At 44.7% G+C, this 22,834-nt stretch overlaps 2 protein-coding genes across 2 annotated transcripts; both read left to right on the forward strand.

The window, feature by feature from the left end:
- The first annotated feature begins 408 nt into the window (after nt 1–408).
- LOC104442862 (putative invertase inhibitor) lies at nt 409–957 on the forward strand. The gene has a single exon (XM_010056236.1). It carries the CDS (start codon nt 409–411, stop codon nt 955–957), a length of 549 nt encoding a protein of 182 aa, XP_010054538.1.
- A 21,048-nt stretch (nt 958–22,005) lies between these two features.
- LOC104442861 (putative invertase inhibitor) lies at nt 22,006–22,554 on the forward strand. Its single transcript, XM_010056235.2, has one exon. It carries the CDS (start codon nt 22,006–22,008, stop codon nt 22,552–22,554), a length of 549 nt encoding a protein of 182 aa, XP_010054537.2.
- The last annotated feature ends 280 nt before the right edge of the window (nt 22,555–22,834 follow it).

The following is a 22,834-nucleotide window of genomic DNA, read 5'->3' on the forward strand; positions in this document are numbered from 1 at the left end:
TCACACAAAAGATAAGGAAAGCTCTCTTGGAAATTCGGTAAATAAGGTAATATTCAAATAGACAGTCAATCATTTAGATTGGGCTAGTAAATTAAAATATAAAAGAGGAAACTCCATAATGATTGGGCTAGTAAATTAAAATATAAAAGAGGAAACTCTATAAGTTAATACACATCCACAGCCATAAATACTAGAATGTCTGAAACTTTGCTTCCATTGCTCCTAATTTTTCCTTTTCTAAAGTAGTCAATTTTCTAAAAAGAATTTGTTACCTAAATGGCTTTTCATTCCCTTCATACGGAGCATGTATCGCCCTTTATAAAAGTGCTACATGGTCTGCATTTTATTAAGGCGTCGATTAAGATTTCAGTAAGCAAGAAGAGAGGGAAAAGAAACAAAGGAAAAAAAATGAATAGTGCACTGTGCACCTTGTTCCTCTTCCTAGCCTCCTCGCTCATCCTCTTCCATGTCGAATCTGCGGCAAACGACATCGTCTCCGACACTTGCCAGAAGTCTGCGGCCTCGAGCCCGAACGTGAACTACGACTACTGCGTGAAGGCTCTTGGGTCGGATCCGAAGAGCCGCACGGCGGACGTCCAGGGCTTGGGTCTCATCGCGCTCAACCTGTTAGAAAGCAGCGTGACGAGCACGGGCTCGGACATTCAGCAGCTGCTGAAGCAGAAGCAGGATCCGTATGTCCATCAGTGCCTGTCAGATTGCTCGGATCTGTACTCGGACGCGCTCGAGACCACGAAAGAGGCGGTCGGGGCGTACCAGCAGAAGCGTTTCTCAGACGTTCAGTTCTCGGTGTCCGCGGTGTCTACGGATGCGACCACGTGCGAGAGCCAGTTCAAGGAGAAGAAGGGCGTGACCTCGCCGTTGACGAAGCAGAACGGAGACGCAACGCAGCTGTCTTACATAGAACTTGCCATTCTTGCGATTGTTAAAGGGTCGTGAAGGGTTTGGGATGATGACCGAGTGCCCCAGAATAATGCTTGTTTTTCTTTTTTCTTTTTTCTTTCGGCCTTTTGTTCAGGGTTCTAACTCTTGAATTTTGTTTTGGCTTGTTTCGCATGGTCAATTGTTTTCGTGGATTTTACTTTTTAGCTTTTGAATTTTCATAAATGACTTTTAATGGTTCTTAAATTGATTTTTAGTTCGCGTGCGAAACCAATAAGAACCTTCCATCCAATAAAGATCGGTATACGTAGATTGACATACGATTGACATTTCTCATTGGCACCATCAAGATCAACCTCCAATCATGGTCAATCACCGGAACATGGCCATCGGCCTTCGACTCCACCCATGAACATTTTTTGAATATTAACCTACTGTTGACGCCTAAAATTAGGCTTTATTATTATTTTGTTTATTTAATTTTCGGATAATAAACCAAAAAAGAAACGAAAAAGAAAAGCGAAAGCGGAAAGGCAGCCCCCCCTCCCCGCGTGGGCCTTTAGCCCATCGTTGCCTCAAGCCCGGCCCCCTCTGTGTCGTCTTCTTCCTCGCGCCACTGAGGAGCACGCGCGGGTAGGCGTGACGCCGGAGAAGCTTGAGCGGACGGCGGTCGCGTGCGGAGCGAGAGGAGAGATTGGCGTCGGCGGACGTGACCGGAGGAGGTGATGATGGCGGATGGGACGGCGGTCCAACCGGCGGGTCGAAGCCTCGCCGACCGGCCGCTCCCGCGCCTATAAATAGAGGGGGGCCACCGTCGACGAGGAGAGGAAGATAGAGGCCGGAAAAGGATCGAAAGCTGCAGATCCTCGAAACCTCCCACCGAGAGACTTCAGAAGGGGGGCCGAGGACGAGCACGCCAAGATCCAAGGTCGGCCGGAGAAGCGAGCATAGAGACACACCGAGACAGAGAGAGAGAGAGGCCACCGGAGCTTGGGGTCCCCTGACATACTTCGGGGAGCTCGAGTTCAGGCTGGTCGTGGTGTGGTGAGCTCGGAGGGGTCCCCGAGAGACTTCGGGGAGCTCGAAAGGTGAGCCCGAGGGAGAGAGAGAGAGCGTTCTGTCCAAATTTGACCGGGACTAGGTCTCGCCGTGGCCGTCGCTGTTCGCCGTAGCCTTCGCCATCACAGATCAAACTCACCAGCTTTGCCGTTGCTCGCCGTGGCCGCTGCCGTCGTAGATCAGCCCCTGCCGTCGCCGTCACCGCCTTCGTTCAAGAGAGGGTAAAAAAGCCGTCGCCTTCATCCCTGCCATCCATCGCGATCCCATTCCGTCGCTGTTGCCGTCGTCGTGGTCCCCATCGTCGTTGCCGTCACCACCGTGGCCGTCGTCGCCACAGGATTGCTTCGGCCTCCTCTCCGGCGCTGCGGATTCGCAAACCCTAGGGTTTGCGATTTTCCGGGTCGCGAAGCGGATCCAAACCCGGAAAATCGGGTAGGGTTTGCGATCCGAGGGGTGGCTGGAGGATGGGTCGGGTGACCGGAGCCGGATCCGGGTAGGGTTTTGTCGGGGGGGCGGGTCGCCGAGTCAGGTCGTGGAGCCGGGTTGTCGGGCCGGGCCGGGCGCCCCCAAACGCCCGGCCACGGCGTCGTTTTAATTAAAAAAGAAAAGAAAAGAAAAAAGATGAAAAATCCGAGTCGGGCCCGCGTTTGGGTCGCCGGCCGGGTCGGACCTAACCCGCGGATCCGACCTGGGTCGGTTTTGTTTTATTATTTTAATATAAAATAATATTCTAATAAATAATAAATAAATAATTTATTTTCAAAAAAAAAATAAAAAATGTTTTAATTTCCAAAAAAATCGAAAAATATTTAAAAATGTTAAAAAATGTTTTATTTTCTAAAAATCGAGAAAAATCAAAAATAATTTATTTTCCAAAAATATTTTGAAAAATATTAAAAAATATTTTATTTTCCGAAAAATAAAAAATATTCCATATTTTCCAAAAAATGCCAAAGATCCAAAAAAAGCCAAAAATTCATGAAAAAGCCAAAAAATTTAGGAAAAGCCAAAAAGACTTGTATTTTTCCAAAAATGAGAAAAAGACTCAAAAATGTTTTTTTTTCCTCCCGAAAATGCATGGAAAATCCCTCGAATATCCAAAAAGCCTTAGAGTTTAAACAAGATTAGGTACCGAAAGGGCATTAGTGATTAACTAGTGTAATCAAGTCCCCGATCCTAATTTCTCTGGTTGCGCAGGAGTGAGTATTTCTCCCGATACTTTACTTGGGTTTCTAATCAACCCACCCCAAATCGATTAGTGGCGACTCCTTTTTAAAAATTGAATTACGGGTTAAAAACTTGAACCATTAAGTCGTGAATTGGTGGACTTGGGAGAGTCCGGGCTTGATAAATTCGGCCGAGCCATTAGCCTCCTTAGGCGCTCGTACCCGATTGCGGGCGCCGAAAAAAAGAGGTCGCGACAGCTTGGCGATTCCGCTGGGGAATTTGAAGACTTAGGCCGTTTTTGTCTTGTTTAAATGCTTTGCTGACTTTGGTTTTTTTTCTTTTGTGCAGGGTAATAGCTTAAAGTTTTTTTATTTTGTTAAAATAAAATGTCTTGTGATTATAAACTATTGTGCTTGCTTTACTGTTTTAAACACTACACATGGCACACACAACCCGGCCGCCGGACCTAGGCCGCCATAGGATTTCTAGGATGGTGTTAAGAAAGATACGACCTCGAACGCGAGATTGCGATGTAGAGGTTGCCTTTCTTTTCCCCGAATTTCTTAGCCGAGGTTAGGAGGGTATGCTGCTAACGCGAGACTCGCGACGGGCGGATATCCTTTTAACCTCACTAAGCCTTCGAGTTAGAAATCGAGCCGCACATTCCATCCGTATGTCTCGTGCTTGCCATTTTATTTAAAAGCAAAGTAATTTATTTACTTTTACTTAGTCTCTTCGGCTCATGGCAGCATAGGGTCAAGTTGTTTAGCCCCCTTTTTAAATGCGATGGGAAGAATTGATATCAAGTTCATTCCTGCTCCAAAGAAAGAACTCCTCAGGTGGTGGAATCAATTAGATCGGCTCGGCCAAGAACGTGTCAACATGACGATTGGTCATCTCCTCCCATTGCTCCAAATCAATATTAACTCTGGGGTCATGCAAGCCCTGCCACATTTTTGGTGTCCGGAAACATCCACCTTCGTGTTTGGCAAATTTGAACTGACCCCCACTTTGGAGGAATACAGTCTCGCCATAGGAATGCCCCTGGGAGCGGAACTTGCTAAGCCACTAATCGGCATCGACCCCATAGTCAGTCTGTCACGTTTTTTAAAAGATCATTCAGTAAGAGAAATTGTTAGAAACAACAACAATGCTTTCCCACTATCATCCTTAACCGAATGCTTTGAAAAACAGTCGATGTCCCAAAAAACCAAGATCTTCCTTTTGGCGTTCTTTGGATTTATTGTCTTCCCCTATAGAAAGAATGCCATAAATCCTTCAATCGCGGAGGTAATAAATCAAATTATTTTCGGAGCGGGATATGTAAACATGGTTTTGGCCGAAACATTTTTATCCCTTAACCGTTTCAAAGATCAAAAAGAAAAGATCATGAGAGCTGCCCCGGAAATTTTACAAATGTGGTTCTTTTCCCATATTAAAGGATTTGGGCACCTCATGCAAATATTTGAAATTAATGAGTCCAAGCACCCACTACAAAAGTTCCAAAGCTTGGAGAAGTATTCTCTCGATGAAGAATATTCTCGATGGATTGACTTATTAAAAAACCCGCTCCCAGAGACATTCATATGGCGAACTAAGTGGTTCCTTGCGGGCGAGGCACGTTTTGCGCTTGATTATTACGATCCCATCCCACTGCTGGGTCTCTCTGGAGCTACCTCATACTATCCATATAGGGTGGCTCGCCAAAGATGAATCCTTCAAGAAGTCTCGCCACCACTCAAGACAGGACTATTTCGAGTTTCTTTCAACCCCACCGGTTATGACTACTTAGAGGAAATCAACATAATTCAGAATGCATGGGATAGATGTCACCCAGAGAAGATTATTGTACCCAGAAGATTGAAGGGATAGGAAAAAGCCCATCATGCATCCACCTTTTACATCCTCAACCATGGGATTCCTGAGGAGTTGCGGCCAGTAATCCCTGATGTAAGTAGCCAACTTACCAGGCAAGAAAGGATCAAGTCTCTTGAAGAAAGTTTGAAGACCAGCAAGAGGCGCATATCAAAGTTATCTCAAAAGAGCAAACGGCGTCGCAAGATCGAGACTTCCCATCACATATAAAAATGGGTGTCGTGGCTTTTTGATGTGAATATTTTAATGTGAATGTCTAGGGTCGTCCTGACTTGTGTCAAAAATCCTTTGGGCATTGTATAAATCTCTTGTTAATAAATAAGAATGACTCGACCCTTGCTATGAGCCAGTGTTCCATGTGTTTCCTTTATTTACATTTTCTTCATTTCCTGTGTTGACAGGTAATCACAACATAGCCATAATCACCAAATCCAAAAGCTTGGATGGCTGAAGAAAATGTACCAAGCCGTGTCAAGATTATGGAAAAAGAAATGAAGCAGGTCTTCAATGTGCTTCAACAACTCTCAAAGCAAATAGATTCCATCCAGGGCAAATTGGCCCCTACCCCGGCCTCAATTGAAGTAGTATTACCGCAATCATCCACCCGAGGAGAGCAGGGAAAAGAAACCGATGATAGCATGCCCGAATTGGAGGATGACGCGCACCAAATCATAGTTGAGAAAGTAAAACCCAGCATTTCATCTAAAACTGAGCATGATAAGCGTCTGGAGAAGCTAGAAGAAAGGCTAAAGCAACTGCAAGGCCTGCAAGATCCTACTCCGACAGACCTCTCTATCTACTCCAAAGTCAAAATGCCCGAAAAGTTTAAGATGCCTGAATTTGAGAAATACGATGGCACGACCTGCCCAAGGGCTCACTTGCAAATGTACTTGGTTCGAATGACCCAGTACGTTAGTAATGTGCCTTTAATGATCCAGTTGTTCCAATCAAGCTTGGTAGGTCCCGCCTTGAGGTGGTACATCAAGAAAAACATAAACCTCATCGAAACATGGAGTGAAGCAAGTGAAGCATTCCTCAAGCAGTACAAGTTCATAATGGATATTACCCCTTCTCGTGAGGACCTCGATCGCACGGAAAAGAAAAAAACAAGAATCTTTCAAAGAATATGCTATTAGGTGGAGGAATCTCGCCGCCCATTAGCCCCGAGCCAACCGACTTTGAATTGAGAAAATGTTCATCAAGACCCTCCCCTATGAATACCGCAACCGGATGGTGACTACGATCGTTGAATCATTCAATCAACTCATTCCAAAGTGGGAGAGAGATAGAGATAGGATTAAGGGATGGTTGGTTCACCGAGCCTGTACCTGTCAGCAGAAGGCTCAGCATGAAAAAGGATAAAGAGCCCCTGATCGATGTCAATGCCACCTACACTGCGAGTGACAGTCACCTCCCCACCGTTCAGACAAGCGCAGGCCAACAACAGACCAATAGCCGTCAGCCTCAACGCAACAACAATTGAAGACAATTCACTCCGCTGCCTGGATCTCCTTCCCAGGTTTTGGCAATCCTCCGGAGCAAGAATCTCCTCTCAATTGAGCCAAAACGACCCAATGCTGAAAGCTTCTCCAACTATGACCCATAAAAAAAATGCGATTATCACATGGGAGAAGTAGGCCATTCAACTGATGATTGCTTCATCCTTAAACATCGGATCCAGAACCTGCTGGATACTAAAGCCTTCTCATTCCGCATTTACGAAACCAAATGTCCAAAGCAATCCGCTCCCTGATCATGCTGACAAAGTAAATGCGATATTTGGTTATGAAGCCAGTCAAATCAAAAATGTCAATGCACATACTGTTGACATCTACCGAGGGCTAGTAGAAGCCGGGTATTATTCAGATGACCAAATACCACCTTTGGCGACAATGGAAGAAAGGGTATCAAGGATGATAGAGGCCGGAATAATCGTGCAGGTTGATCGCACTAGCATAGTTTCCACTATATCACAAGTCCTCATCAACTGGGATGAGGAATGTGCCGCGCTGAATGCCAAAAAAGAGAAGAAGAACTCCACCCCACCTGAAGATGTATCTGAAGGAAGAGGAGCCATAGTCAAAGCATCGATAGAGGAAGCAACTATAGTCATTGAAATCCCCCAGCCTTACAAATATGAATGTAATAATGCGGTACCATGGTCCTATGACCTTGATGTGGGTTTAGTCACGAGATCTGGGCAAACCTATGCTCAAGCGAATGCGCAGTCTACTAAGCCTGTCACTGACGAAGAGGCCAGGGAGTTTTTGGTCGTAGTTAAGGCCAGCGAATACAACGTGGTGGAACAGTTACGAAAATCACCAGCACAAATCTCTCTGCTGGAGTTGCTTCAGACATTTGTCAAACATCAAAAATCCCTCATGAAGGTATTAAGTGAGGTACATGTCCCTGAAACGATTGAGCATGACAAACTCGAGGAATTTGTCAGCACCATTCTTCTGAAAGATCAAATGGCATTCTCTGATGAAGAAATCCTTGAGGAGGGTAGAGGACACACCAAAGGCCTCTACATATCAGTCAAATGCAATGCATCTCACGTCGCCCGAGTGTTGATTGACAACGGATTTGCTCTTAACATATGTCCACTAGCGACACTCGTCGCCTTCAAATAGATAGATCACGGATCCGGTACCCAAGACTTATGTTCGAGCATTCGATGGAACAAAGAAGGAAACGGTGGGAGAGATCGAGCTCGACGTTCAAATTGGCCCAACCGTATTTAAAATTTTGTTCCAGGTGATGGATATTTCCACTGCGTTCAATTTCCTCTTAGGGCGCCCATGGATCCACGTCGCGGGAGCGGTACCTTCAAGCCTCCACCAAAGTGTGAAGTTCGTGGTTGGGGGAAAACTAATAACGGTCCGAGGAGAAGAAGACCACCGTATCTACCATGAGACAGCCATTCCTTATGTTGAACCGGGTGACAAGAATGAAGCCAGCTATCAATCATTCAAGCTCGTGTCCACTGTACACGAAACTCGAGGGACCTTACCCCTCGTCCCCGAAGTATCAAGTGTTGCGATCATGGTAGGAAAAATCATGGTTGGACACGGTTTCATTCCAGGACAAGGGCTTGGTAAGGAAGGCCAGGGCATCCGTCAACCTATTGAAGCCTTGAGGAGACCCTACACTTTGTCGGTTTAGGATACCTCCCGGATAGAAAAGCGAAGAAAAAGTCGGCCTTTTATACCCCGTCTCGAGGAAACTTTCCTGTGCCCGGCCGGATGATGCGTGAAGAGGAGGGAGTGATCAATACTCCAAATTGGTTCAACCTCAGGAGCTTAAACTTACCCGTAATCCAGGAGGGCACAACTTGGCCCTCAAAGAAAGAAGAGCCGGATGATATGACCACCATGTTTGGAGACATTTCTATATGTGCTATTGAGGAGGAGCAATTAGAAGGAACATGCGATAACTTCTCATTCATCCAGCTTCAACGCCAAGTTGATGAACTACGCGAGACAGTACATCACTTGACGGAAAACTTCGCTCAAAGCTACCCGCACATTCCGCTCTCGTCATAGTGAGGATCCGGTAGAAGACCCTACTGATGCGATCTGGCAAGGGGTCCGGCTATCTCAGTCCTCAAAAAGCATGAGGCAGTATTCGCCTCTTCCTAAATCGATGGCCATCGTTTTTCCCATCCTCCTAGAGCAAGGGCTAATCACTAGGGAACTGAGTCATCCTACTCCCGAGCACTTCCTTGATTATGATCCATCCAAGCAATGTGATTATCATTCAGGGGAATTAGGACACTCGCTAGATGACTGCACCATCCTGAAAGACAAGGTTCAAGATCTTTTAGATGCCGAGATATTCACGTTCCGCTCTCCATGGCTGTGTTTTGGCAAGGATCACCTCCTTGTGGTACCCAGCACTCGTACCATGTTCCCTGAGCATGCTAAGGAAGCACGTAGAGGAGAGGTAATCATGGACACTTTGGGCCAACCAAGTGGTAAATTTGACTACTATGTCAATTATTCAACCCCCCAAAGTTTCTATGATCATCATCACCACATCGTCCCTGATGGATGGGAAGGCATGGATGATTTGAAATCCACAAAGCCGAGAGCACAAGGAGACGTGGCTGGCAGCTGGTATGAAGACTTCTTCGTGGGCGCTATCAACGAGGGACCGTCAGGAGAAATGGGTGCAGGCCCGCTCGAGTAGAATCCTTTTTAACTCCTCTGCATACTCCCCTGCGTGGGAGCCTGTACATATTTCTTAAAGTCTGGCTTGTTTTGTTTTCAACAACAGTTCCACTCAAGGAACTATTTTTTTGAAACCACCCTGTAAATCCGTCTACTAATAAATAAAGTTGAAAACATTTTGAGGGCATGAGGAGACACACCAAACCGGCCCGTTGATGATAGCCAGCCGTCAAATGAAAGAAGAAATTTGAGGCCCGGGTCTCCTCATGTTTCCTTGTCTTTAATCTTTAAAAACAATTTATCACCTTTTCAAAAGAAAGAAGCATGCATGCTACTAACCTTATTTGTTCCCTTAGCCTATCTACTCTATGACATAGGAATAATATAGCGGCAGGCGAAGGTATGGGAACGGTCCAAACCAACACCATAAGTAGCCACAATAGCAATTCTGATGACTCAGATGATGATTTTGATGATTCCGACGAAATTCAATGGAATTGGAAGCGCCACGAAGAAGCAAGGCCCCCTACTATCGAAGACACCATCATTGTCAATTTAGGCAGCACTGAGAAGATCCAAGGGAGATAAAGATTGGCGCAAACCTTCTGAAGAAGAAGCTGCAAGCTTAATTGCCCTCCTAAAGAGATATCAAGATGTATTCGCATGGTCTTATGCCGATATGCCAGGCCTTGATCCAATGATCGTTGAACATAGTTTGCCAACCAACCCTGACATAGCCCCCAAGAAGCAGCGGCTAAGAAGAACCAAGCCAGAACTGTCAAAAAAGATTGAAGAAGAGGTAATGAAACTCCTCAAAGTGGGTTTCCTCGAAGTCTCGCGATACCCCAGCTGGGTAGCAAACATTGTGCCAGTGAAGAAGAAGGATGGTCGAATACGTATTTGTGTCGACTATCGTGACTTGAACAAGGCAAGCCCGAAAGATGATTTCCCATTACCCCACATAGACGTTCTGGTGGACAAGATGCAGATTCAAACTGTTCTCTTTTATGGATGGATTCTCGGGATACAACCAAATAAAGATGAAGGAGGAAGACAAGGAAAAAACGGCGTTCATTACTCCATGGGGAACTTTCCATTATAAGGTCATGCCTTTTGGCCTGAAAAATGCTGGAGCAACTTACCAGCGAGCCATGGTCACCCTTTTCCATGACATGATGCACAAAGAAATTGAAGTATACGTCAATGACATGATCGCTAAAACCAGACATGGAGAGAACCATGCGAAGACCCTGGAGAAACTATTTGAGCGACTTCGCCAGTTTAAGTTGCGCTTGAATCCAGCGAAATGTGTGTTTGGGGCAACTTTTGGCAAATTACTTGGATTCATTGTAAGCTGTGAAGGAATAGAAGTAGACCCATCAAAAACCAAGGCGATATTTGAGATGCCTCCTCCCTCGACTGTAAAAGAAGTTCGGAGCCTCCTGGGAAGATTAAATTACATTGCCCGATTCATTTCCCAGCTTTCTGAAATTGCAAAACCATTCTTTAAACTTCTTAGGAAGGATGCACAAATTAAATGGGATGATGATTGCCGACTGGCATTTGAAGACCTAAAGTAGTACTTGATAAAACCCTCGATTCTAGTACCTCCAGTCCCGGGGCACCCTTTAATTCTCTACCTTACCATCAACAGTGAATCCTTAGGTGCAATGCTGGCACAAAAAGAGCCCCATGACCAGAAGGAGCGAGCCATCTACTATTTGAGCAAAAAGTTCACAACATCAGAACAAAACTACTCCAAATCAGAAAAAACATGCGCCGCATTAGTATGGGTGTTGCATAGGCTCCGACAGTATACCTTGCATTACCAAACTTTCCTCGTAACTGAAAGTGATCCGATCAAGTATTTGCTCAGTCGCCCAGCATTGGTAGGGAAGTTGGCCAAATGGCAAATCCTGATCTCGGAATTCGACATTCAAGTGATGTCGCAAAAATCAGTTAAAGGACGGGTGATTGCTGATATGTTAGCAGACTGTCCTAAAGGAGTACGCAAGGATAATCCCCCGGACGATCGAATTTCCGCGGTAGTAGAAGACACATGGACTATGTTCTTTGACGGAGCTGTAAATTTGTCAGGCTCCGGCACTGGGGCAGTCTTGATATCCCCAAATGAACAACATTATCCTGTGGCTGCAAAATTGATATTTCCATGCACCAACAATACAGCCGAGTATGAAGCATTGCTATTGAAATAGGAGTGACAAAGCTAAAGGTGTTCGGTGATTCTACCTTAATAATCCTCCAGACGTTGGGCGAATGGAAGACAAAAGATGCCAAGCTTGTGCCTTATCATGGTTACTTAGAAAAATTGGCGGGAAAATTCCAAGACATCTCATTTGAATACCTACCTAGAATTCATAATCGGTTCGATGCACTAGCAACGCTATCATCTATGTTGCAAGCAACGAAAGGGTTAGAAGTAGAGCCTTTAAAAATTGAAGTCCGGCAAGACAAGCCTCGCATGGCTATTATCAAGAACCCGATGGGAAACCCCGGTATTACGATATCATGAAATACGTCCAGAAGCAAGAGTTCCCTGAACAAAGCACTCTCTCTGATCGAAAATACCTAATGAAAATGGCTTCAAAGTTTTTCGTCAGCGGTGAAAATCTGTACAAAAGATCGTATGACTCAGTCCTGCTAAGATGTGTGGATGCAGCTGAAGCCACACGAATAATGCAAGAAATACATGAGGGAGTATGTGGCCCTCACATGAATGGACGTATGTTGGCCAAGAAGATAATGAGACTGGGTTATTATTGGCTCCCTTTAGAGAATGATTGTGCTCAGCATGTACGGAGTTGTCATCGTTGTCAAATTCATGGGGATAAGATAAATGTCTCTCCAACTGAACTGCATCAGTTATCTGAGCCATGGCCGTTTTCAATGTGGGGCATCGATGTAATTGGCCCAATTAACCCAAAGGCGTCAAACGGGCACCGATTCATCTTGGTTGCAATTGATTACTTTTCAAAATGGATTGAGGCCACATCATATGCAAGCGTAACTGCACGAAATGTCATGAAGTTTATCAAACGAGACATAATCGCCTGATATGGCGTGCCAGATTCGATCATCACCGACAATGGGACAAATCTGAACAATAAGCTGATTGATCAATTATTTTCTAAGTTCAAGATCCAGCATTTGAACTCATCCCCTTATTGTCCGCAAATGAATGGGGCTGTGGAGGCCGCCAACAAGAACATCAAGAGAATCCTATCCAAGATGGCTAAAAATTACCGCGACTGGCACGAGAGGCTACCCTTCGCATCGACAAGATATCGAACTTCGATTCGAACTTCTACCGGGGCAACCCCTTTTTCCCCGGTTTATGGTATGGAGGCGGTTTACCCGTGGAAGTAGAAATCCCTTCCTTACGAATTTTATCCCAGGCTAGATTATCTAAGGAAGAATGGACACAACAAAGGCTCGAGCAGCTTAACATGATCGATGAAAAGCGACTGAAAGCCCTCTGCCACGGTCAGTGTTATCAACAGAAGGTAGCTCGATCATTTAATCAAAAGGTGCGACCCAAGAACTTCGAGATGGACGAGCTAGTCTTGAGAAAGACGCTGCCAATCTTTCCGAGCACGGAGGCAAGTTCGCCCCAAATTACAAGGGTCCTTATGTAATAAAAAAGATACTCCCCGGAGGAGCCTTGATCCTAACTGAGATGGATGGGCGAGAATTCTCTAAGCCAGTTAATTCGGATGCTGTAAAAAAGTACTATCCTTAAAAAATGTTCCTTGTCTGGCATTGCCAAACACTTCTCTATCAGATTGAAAATGCCTATGCACCTTTTATATATGAGTGATGTATCTACACCATCATAAAGAATGTGTGTTTGGTTGACTTAATGAAGGAAAATGAATGGTAATCACCAGCATTTAGGGAAATGTCGAAAATCAAGTAGCAAACTCGATGGCATAACTTGAGCAAATCAACATTACCCAGGCAGACGTGTAAGAATAATCCATGTCAATTTCGCCCAGCTCGGTGTAAAGGACGCATCATTCAGGAGCCGGTCTGGTTAGAAGGAATCTTCTGTCCCAGTTAACAATCTTAGAATCTGAAAGCCTCACTTCTTGTTCCCGATGCATGCCCTCGCAAGAAGTAATTATCTATCTCAAATTCCATAGAAGTTTGAGATACATGATTGTGCCCAATGCCGCTAATCAAAGACAGAATGGAAAATTCCACAGAAGGAAAGCATTGAAATGTAAAAGAGGCCGTTAGCAACTTTCCCAAAAACCAGCACAAATAAACTCTGGGGGAAAGGTAATTTGGCATCATTTCTAACACTCACTCTCTGAACTCATATTGACAGGAGGCATTGGAATTCAAGAGCCAGATCAAATGGTTAAACAGGGCAAACCAAGTGATCCAAGCAAGGAAAAAGAAACAAAGATGCCCGATCAGATTCCCAACCCCGGCTGATCATTCACGTGTCATATCCCTAATCGATAGGGACAACCATCGACACCCCTTTGAGAATAACCCTTTCGATGTTCAAAGCTTAAACAACACCATTCTGCTAATCCTTAAAGCTGTCAACAAGGTCTTTTTGAGCAAAAACCATTCATCTGTTTTGAGAGTACAAACTCTCTCATGTTTAAAATGCTGCATAGATTTTGCATGAGGATTTTGTCTGTCTAAATCACTGATTCCATTGAAAATTATTAGAATAGACAGCTAAGTGAAGAATACAAGATTAATTGAGCATGCTGGATGAGGCGCGTCAGAACGATGAAAGGCAAGCCATATCCTATACACAGTCCCCTATCTATACACTTGTGAGATGAGTGCAGAAGATTCCATGACTGCAGGATAAAGAGTTCTCTTGCGAATGGTACGATAACCAAAACAGTGAGAGGCATTCCATCGCTCACCCGATTGAGCCCCATACATTGGTGAAGCTTCTCTCATACCCCCATCAAGAACCACCCCACACTGGGGCAGATCGGAGACAAAGCAGCATCACAAGGTGAGAAGAGAGATAGAAATTTTCTTGCTCGCACTTGCATCAATCTTCAGGTGTCCTTATTACATATGAACACTCATGTTAATTTAAGTGCCCTAGAATGACGAAGAGCAATTCTTTCTCTATGCACTTGTATTCATTATACAACCCAAGTGAGTTTGTAATTTTACCCTCACATCAAGACAAAGCAGAAGTTATTATAGCCTGAGCACCAGTTGAAGATGAAGACTCAAGAGTCTAATAACGGTGCTTCAATTAAGCTTGCCAAGATCAGCTCTCAAGCAACAAGAAAAGCAGGGGCATAAAAAAGCAGTGTACCTGGTAAAAGCAAGGTCAATGCCCATAAAAGAAGAACTGGAATAAAAATAGGGGCATGAAAAAAGCAATGTGCCTAGTAAAAGCAAGGCCAATGCCCCCCGGTCAAAAACGCAGCCAAGAAAATGTTGCTGTTGTGGTCCATAGAACCTCCATTTGACAGTGAGAAGAAAGACTGGTGACAAATGCCAAGGCAATCACCAGCTCTACCTTTTTACACATGAATCAAGCCTACGTTGCATCCTGTTGTAAAAGTCTCTTCAAACTAGGAGCACTTCAATTAACGTAGGATTTCATATGTCTATAAGCATCGCTCGAAGAAGTACGAGCAAGATTACTCTATCTCTTTTCGCAGGATTCTTGACTTGCAAACCCGGAGATGATCGTGCGGCACTTTGTTCATAAGCCTTAACCTCGACGGTCCCATTTGATGAGTTGTTGACCAAGTCTTCATCACAATTTCAACAAAGACCTCTCACATTGGTAAAGTCGTACCACTTGCGAGAATACTCGGACCCGTTGACATGATGACAAAGTGAGATAGTGTGGTCCTTATAAATCCTGCATCAATGGTCAGGATAGCCTTCTCCATGAGAGTGAGTGAAAAGTCCTTTCAAACTGAAAGTCCCTCATCTGGCATGCTCGAAGCATCTACATTCTAAATGAAGGTTGTCTTTCAAAATCTTCCCCAGTGGAAATCAAAAGATGCAGAACTGACAAAATTATCATGCATGAATCTCATTTGAACTCATGAATTTACTGCATATACAATCATGTGTGCATATTGTGCAAATAGCAGACACACTCTCAGAGATCAGAGATATTGCCTAGGTAAGCATATCCCTATCCACATTTGTCTTAAGGTACCTACCACTGTCTATGTACTCTTTTCTTGACACTCAACCTATTCAAGTTGTCCCTTGAGTTTCGATGCTTACTGCTGTCTTAGCATCCCATTGTCTTTGAGTATCGGTCACCGTTCAGTTACTCCATTTTCCTGACACTCGACCTGTTCAAGTTGTCCCCAAAGTATTGATACTTGTGACTGATCAAGTATCCCTTTATCGTCAAATACCCACTGTTGTCCGGGTACTTCCTTTTCATGACACTCAACTTGCCCGAGTTGTCCCCAAATAATAGCAACTGTTCAAGCATTCCATTGCTTTGTGTGCCTGCGCCTACCCAGGTATGCTTTCTTACACTTGAACCAACTGAGTGGTCCAAGGTTGTATCATTAAATACTTGTGTTCATCCAAGTATCCCAGTACTTTGTACACCTGTGGCTATCCAGGTGTTCCACCCCTTTTGAGTGCCTGCGGCCATCCAGGTAAGCCTTGTGCTACATTCAAGTTTATGTTACCAGGAGGTGGGAGACCTTCACGAATATGCGAGGCACGCCCTCGATATTCCCAATTACCAGAGGTGAGAGGAATATCCAAGGTACGTCCCGATATTCATGTGAGAGACCTTATATGCAAGACCCATCCTCGATATTTCCACACGAACATCTCAGGTATGCCTTGATTCTTCCTTCAGAGTTTGTACCTGTGATCGTCCAGGTACCCCTTCGATACTTGTGATCATCCAGGTATCCCCCAAGAGTTTGTACCTGTGATCGTCCAGGTACTATCTCCCAACAAACAAATGCCCTGAGAAAGGTCGGCACATCTCCCGTCACGACGACCCAAGAATGGTTCGGGTCCGAGACAAACCACTGATTACTCCAATAGGCGATCGAAGAATGGTTCGGGTCCTAGAGGAGCAATCTCTCGTCAAGGCGATCGAAGAAAGGTTCGGGTCCTAGACAAATCATTGATTGTTTTAACAGGCGACCGAAGAATGGTTCGGGTCCTGGAGAAGCAATTTCCCGTCACGGCGATCGAAGAATGGTTCGGGTCCGAGACAAACCACTGATTACTCCAATAGGCGACCGAAGAATGGTTCGGGTCCTGGAGGAGCAATCTCTCGTTAAGGCGACCGAAGAAAGGTTCGGGTCCTAGACAAACCATTGATTGTTTTAACAGGCGACTGAAGAATGGTTCGGGTCCTGGAGAAGCAATTTCCCGTCACGGTGACCGAAGAATGGTTCGGGTCCGAGACAAACCACTGATTACTCCAATAGGCGACCGCAGAATGGTTCGGGTCCTAGAAGAGCAATCTCCCGTCAAGGCGACCGAAGAAAGGTTCGGGTCCTAGACAAATCATTGATTGTTTTATACAGGCGACCGAAGAATGGTTCGAGCCCTGGAAAAACAACCTCCTCATATCACCAGGTAAGATGACGCCTTGATACTTGCCAAACTCGGGGCTCACACCCTATCTCACTCAATCCCGGTAAGTAACTATAGGTATCTTCTTATCTGTCTTAGTATATGTAATGTTATATCACTCTTTTCCGCATAGAGTAATAGGTCATAAACAAAATATAATCTGCTACGCGCGTGGATAAAGTTTAGGCATCGCCTGTCTTTGAATGCAACCTCTGCGAGCTCACCTTCAAAGAGGGGCAGCTGTTGACGCCTAAAATTCGGCTTTATTATTATTTTGTTTATTTAATTTTCGGATAATAAACCAAAAAAGAAACGAAAAAGAAAAGCGAAAGCAGAAAGGCAGCCCCCCCTCCCCGCATGGGCCTTTAGCCCATCGTTGCCTCAAGTCCGGCCCCCTCTGTGTCGTCTTCTTCCTCGCGCCAATGAGGAGCACGCGCGGGTAGGCGCGACGCCGGAGAAGCTTGAGCGGACGACGGTCGCGTGCGGAGCAGAGGAGCAGTTGGCGTCGACTGGACGTGACCGGAGGAGGTGATGATGGCGGATGGGACGGCGGTCCAACCGGCGGGTCGAAGCCTCGCCGACCGGCCGCTCCCGCACCTATAAATAGAGGGGGGCCACCGTCGACGAGGAGAGGAAGATAGAGGCCGGAAAAGGATTGAAAGCTGTAGATCCTCGAAACCTCCCACTGAGAGACTTCAGAAGGGGGGCCGAGGACGAGCATGCCGAGATCCAAGGTCGGCTGGAGAAGCGAGCACAGAGACACACCGAGACACAGAGAGAGAGAGGCCACCGGAGCTTGGGGTCCCCTGAGAGACTTCGGGGAGCTCGAGTTCAGGCTGGTCGTGGTGTGGTGAGCCCGGAGGGGTCCCCGAGAGACTTCGGGGAGCTCGAAAGGTGAGCCCGAGGGAGAGAGAGAGAGAGCGTTCCGTCCAAATTTGACCGGGACTAGGTCTCGCCGTGGCCGTCGCTGTTCGCTGTAGCCTTCGCCGTCATAGATCAAACTCACCAGCTTTGCCATTGCTCGCCGTGGCCGCTGCCGTCGTAGATCAGCCCCTGCCGTCGCCGTCACCGCCTTCGTTCAAGAGAGGGTAAAAAAGCCGTCGCCTTCGTCCCTGCCATCCATCGCGATCCCATTCCGTCGCTGTTGCCGTCGTCGTGGTCCCCATCGTCGTTGCTGTCACCGCCGTGGCCGTCGTCGCCACAGGATCGCTTCGGCCTCCTCTCCGGCGCCGCGGATTCGCAAACCCTAGGGTTTGCGATTTTCCGGGTCGCGAAGCGGATCCAAACCCGGAAAATCGGGTAGGGTTTGCAATCCGAGGGGTGGCTGGAGGATGGGTCGGGTGACCGAGCCGGATCCGGGTAGGGTTTCGTCGGGGGCGGGTCGCCGAGTCCGGTTGTGGAGCCGGGTTGTCGGGCCGGGCCGGCGCCCCAAACGCCCGCCATGGTGTCGTTTTAATTCAAAAAAAAAAAAAAAAAGAAAAGAAAAAGATGAAAAATCCGAGTCGGGCCCGCGTTTGGGTCGGCCCGGGTCGGACCCAACCCGCGGATCCGACCGGGTCGGTTTTATTTTATTATTTTAATATAAAATAATATTCTAATAAATAATAAATAAATAATTTATTTTCAAAAAAAAAAAAATCAAAAATGTTTTAATTTCCAAAAAAATCGAAAAATATTTAAAAATGTTTAAAATGTTTTATTTTCTAAAAAATCGAGAAAAATAAAAATAATTTATTTTCCAAAAATATTTTGAAAAATATTAAAAAATATTTTATTTTCCGAAAAAAAAAAAAAAAAATTCCATATTTTCCAAAAATGCCAAAAATCCAAAAAAGCCAAAAATTCATGAAAAAGAAAAAAAAAAATTTAGAAAAAGCCAAAAAAAAAAAAGACTTGTATTTTTCCAAAAATGAGAAAAAGACTCAAAAATGTTTTTTTCCTCCCCGAAAATGCATGGAAAATCCCTCGAATATCCAAAAGCCTTAGAGTTTAAACAAGATTAGGTACCGAAATGGCATTAGTGATTAACTAGTGTAATCAAGTCCCCGATCCTAATTTCTCTGGTTGCGCAGGAGTAAGTATTTCTCCCGATACTTTACTTGGGTTTCTAATCAACCCACCCCAAATCGATTAGTGGCGACTCCTTTTTAAAAAATTGAATTACAGGTTAAAAACTTGAACCATTAAGTCGTGAATTGGTGGACTTGGGAGAGTCCGGGCTTGATAAATTCGGCCGAGCCATTAGCCTCCTTAGGCGCTCGTACCCGATTGCGGGCGCCGAAAAAAAGAGGTCGCGACACCTACAACCATGACGTACTGACATAATCCCGAGATGAAGATGCAATGAAATATGGCTGAAATTGGATCTAAATTCTCAACAAATCAATTGAAAACGAGCAATGTATGTCGAAATGTTTTTGGATCTAAAAATTTCATGGATCATTTTTCGTTGGGCCTTTGAGGTATTTCGTCGAACGCATCACATACATTTGATTGAGGAGTGAAACAAAGGCATAATAAGTCGCGCTTAGCTCTTCTCGGCAAAAAGACCGCACCACAAATTCTTGAGAAACAAACATCAAGTAATTTCCAAGCAAAGGAATTGACTTACGCTTAATCGATTGCTCGGAACGAGAGGAGAATGAAGAAGGCGTGGGGCTCTTGAGGCACAGGGATTTTGAGGAAAAGTCGCTCTGATGGCGCTGCAATGGAGGTGGAAATTTGTCCATCGAAATTGCTGAGCAGCATGGCATTTCAAGCTAGAGAGCTCGCGCTCAAATTCTAGGAAGATGAAGTAGCAGGGAAGAAAAATAATGACATTCGTTCTTAGTAAAAAAGCTTTGTTTTTTTTGTTTTGCTTTTTTAAGTTTTTAGAAATTGTAATTTTTTGAACAAAAATGTCCCTATTCCTGTCATCAAAAATGTCACTTGCTCGCCGGCTGGAGAACACTTGGCTGGCTGATGAGCTGAGGTCCTCATTCGAGACAAATCTTGCCACTTTTGGTACTTATTTAAGACAACATCCACTTCAGGTTCTTATTTGAGAAAATAGCTCAACTTTGGGTTATTATTTGGAATTTTCCCTAAAATTGATAAGAATGGGTTTGATGGCAATAAACAGGGAAAATCTCAAATAGGGACCCAAAGTGCCCTCATTTTCTAAAAAAAAAAAAGACCTAAAGTGATTATTGTCTCAAATAAAGACCCAAAATGGTCATTTAGTCTCAAAGAAGGACCTCACTTGTCAGCCAGTGAATCGATGCATCTCTGATGCATATTCCGGTGGCCCGTTAGGGTATTTTCGTCCAATTTTTCTTTATTATTATTATTTTTTCATTTTTGGTTGTCATGTTCATCGTCTTCTTTGTCCCCTATTCATCTTCTTCTTGCCTAGATCAAGAACACCGGACTTTGAGAAAGGCTGACAAGTGCCAGCTATTAGTAAGGGCTAGCGAGGGCTCGATGCCCATCACCGGCAATGAGCTAGGGCTTGATGACCATCGCCGGTAGCGAGCGAGGGCCATCAAGCCCTTGTTGGCCGTGGGGGAGGGGGGCCATCCAAATCGAGGCCCTACAAGGAGGTCCTCGAGGGCAAAAGGGGTAGCCGGAGAAGCCGTCGATCTTGGAGCGGTGGTGGGAGGAAGGGATGAAGAAGGCAACATGGGCATCTCGATTGTAGTCCTGACAAAGACGAGGTTGTCGGTGGAGTAGCGGGCGGAGGCGGGGGAGATCACCCCTTGTTGGCCTTGGGCAAGGGCTTGCCCACCTCATTGGCCACTGATAAGAGCCGGCGAGGGCCTACAAGCCCTCACCCGCAGTTGACGAGGGCTTGGTGGCCCTCACCCACTTTTGGCAATGGGTGTCGAGCCCGCGTCGAGCCCTCACCAGCCCTTACCAACGGCCGGTGCTCGCCGGCCCTTCTCAAGTCCGATGTTCTTGAGAAGAAGACGAAGAGGGGATGAAGAAGATGATGAACAAAGTGCATGACACCCCCCCCCAATAATAGGATAATCGAAAATAAAAAGAAGATTTATTTTTGGACAAAAATACCCCTGACCAGGCTATCAGAATATGCATCGGAGATGCATTTGTTCACCGGCCGGCGAGTGAGGTCTTCTTTGAGACTAAATGATAATTTTGGGTCATTATTTGAGACAGACTCCACTTCAGGTCTTCTTTTGATAAAAGGAAGTCACTTTAGGTCTCTATTTGGGATTTTCCCCGATAAACACACAAAAAAAGTAAAAACATATAAACAACTTAATATGTTAAAAAAAAAAAATTGACCAAAAAAGTTGTGTTAAAAAGTTGTCTCTTTAAATTTGTTCTATACTCTACTCGACAATTGATCCACAAATTTGCTAGATGGCGTATAATAGTACTAGGTTTCTTGGAAATTTATCTTTGGACAAACAAACTTTTATGGAAGTATTATCTAGCAATAAAAAAAATAGTACCTTTAATGTAAATGGAAATCTACAATAAATAAAAACTAAACATGTAAAATTCTTAATTATGGTAGGTAGGTACTACATAAATATAGAAAAGCTAAAAAATAAGGAAAGTAAACAAAATTTGGGGCCATTGCTTTAAATTGCAATTGAAAGATTGAAGATAATTTTATCTTTTTGGTGAAAAAATGGGTGAATTTAGTCATATAGGAAGTAGAAATAGAATCGCACTAGATATACTATTAGAAAGAGGGTATGAGAATTTGTCATTGTGCGACGTGGCATGACATTCGTTTACATAAATCATGATAAAGCATCTATGCTTTTATTCACGACTAACTTCAATTAAAGGTATGCTTTCATTTCTTAATTTTTTAACCGATTTCAAAAATATAAATTTTTAGTTAATTGGTTTTTTAATTATAAGATAAATATCATCGAAATAAAAATTCTTTTCTTAACTATGAAGGTTAAATTCTAAAAAAAATCAAGAAGGTCATTAATTGCTAGATTTACATAAAGAAGGAAGAGTGTCAAAGATTTCAGATTTACCACTAAGAAATCATTTAGCATTACCTTCCATGACAACAAGGAGATTGAATGAGACGACATGCATATGTCATCACATATTTAATATTCACTAAGTCTTGTCAAACCTTCACTTTAGAGTCACAATAAATTGTCCCTAATCGCCCTTTATAAAAGCCCTACATGGTCTTCATTTTATTAAGGCGTCGGATAAGATTTCAGTGAGCAAGAAGAGAGGGAAAAGAAACAAAGAAAAAGAAAAGATGAATAGTGCACTGTGCACCTTGTTCCTCTTCCTAGCCTCCTCTATCATCCTCTTCCATGCCGAATCTGCGGCAAACGACATCGTCTCCGACACTTGCCAGAAGTCCGCGGCCTCGAGCCCGAACGTGAATTACGACTACTGCGTGAAGGCTCTTGGGTCGGATCCGAAGAGCCGCACGGCGGACGTCCAGGGCTTGGGTCTCATCGCGCTTAACCTGTTAGAAAGCAGCGTGACGAGCACGGGCTCGGACATTCAGCACCTGCTGAAGAAGAAGTGGGATCGTTATGTCCAGCAGTGCCTGTCAGATTGCTCCGACCTTTACTCGGACGCGCTCGAGACCACGAAAGAGGCGGTCGGGGCGTACCAGAAGAAGCGTTTCTCAGACGTTCAGAACTCGGTGTCCGCGGTGTGTACGGATGCGACCACGTGCGAGAGCCAGTTCAAGGAGAAGAAGGGCGTGACCTCGCCGTTGACGAAGCAGAACGGAGACGCAACGCAGCTGTCTTACATAGAACTTGCCATTCTTGCGATTGTTAAGGGGTCGTGAAGGGTTTGGGATGATGACCGAGTGCCCCAGAATAATGCTTGTTCTTCTTTTTTTTTTTTTTTTTTTTTTTTTCGGCCATTTGTTCAGGGTTCTAACTCTTGAATTGTTTTGACTGACCAAAAAAAAAAAAATCTTGAATTGTTTTGGCTTGTTGCACATTGTCAATTGTTCTCGTGGATTTTACTTTTTAGCTTTTGAATTTTCATAAATGAATTTTAATGGTTCTTCAATTGATTTTTAGTTCGCGTGCGAAACCAATAAAAACCTTCCACCCAATAAA

Source organism: Eucalyptus grandis, chromosome 5 (assembly GCF_016545825.1).
Source record: "Eucalyptus grandis isolate ANBG69807.140 chromosome 5, ASM1654582v1, whole genome shotgun sequence".
NCBI classification, from domain to species: Eukaryota; Viridiplantae; Streptophyta; class Magnoliopsida; order Myrtales; family Myrtaceae; genus Eucalyptus; species Eucalyptus grandis.

What these genes read in the sequence shown, in the direction of transcription:
- LOC104442862 (XM_010056236.1), top strand. Translation starts at nt 409, where the DNA reads ATGAATAGTGCACTGTGCACCTTGTTCCTCTTCCTAGCCTCCTCGCTC.
- LOC104442861 (XM_010056235.2), top strand. Translation starts at nt 22,006, where the DNA reads ATGAATAGTGCACTGTGCACCTTGTTCCTCTTCCTAGCCTCCTCTATC.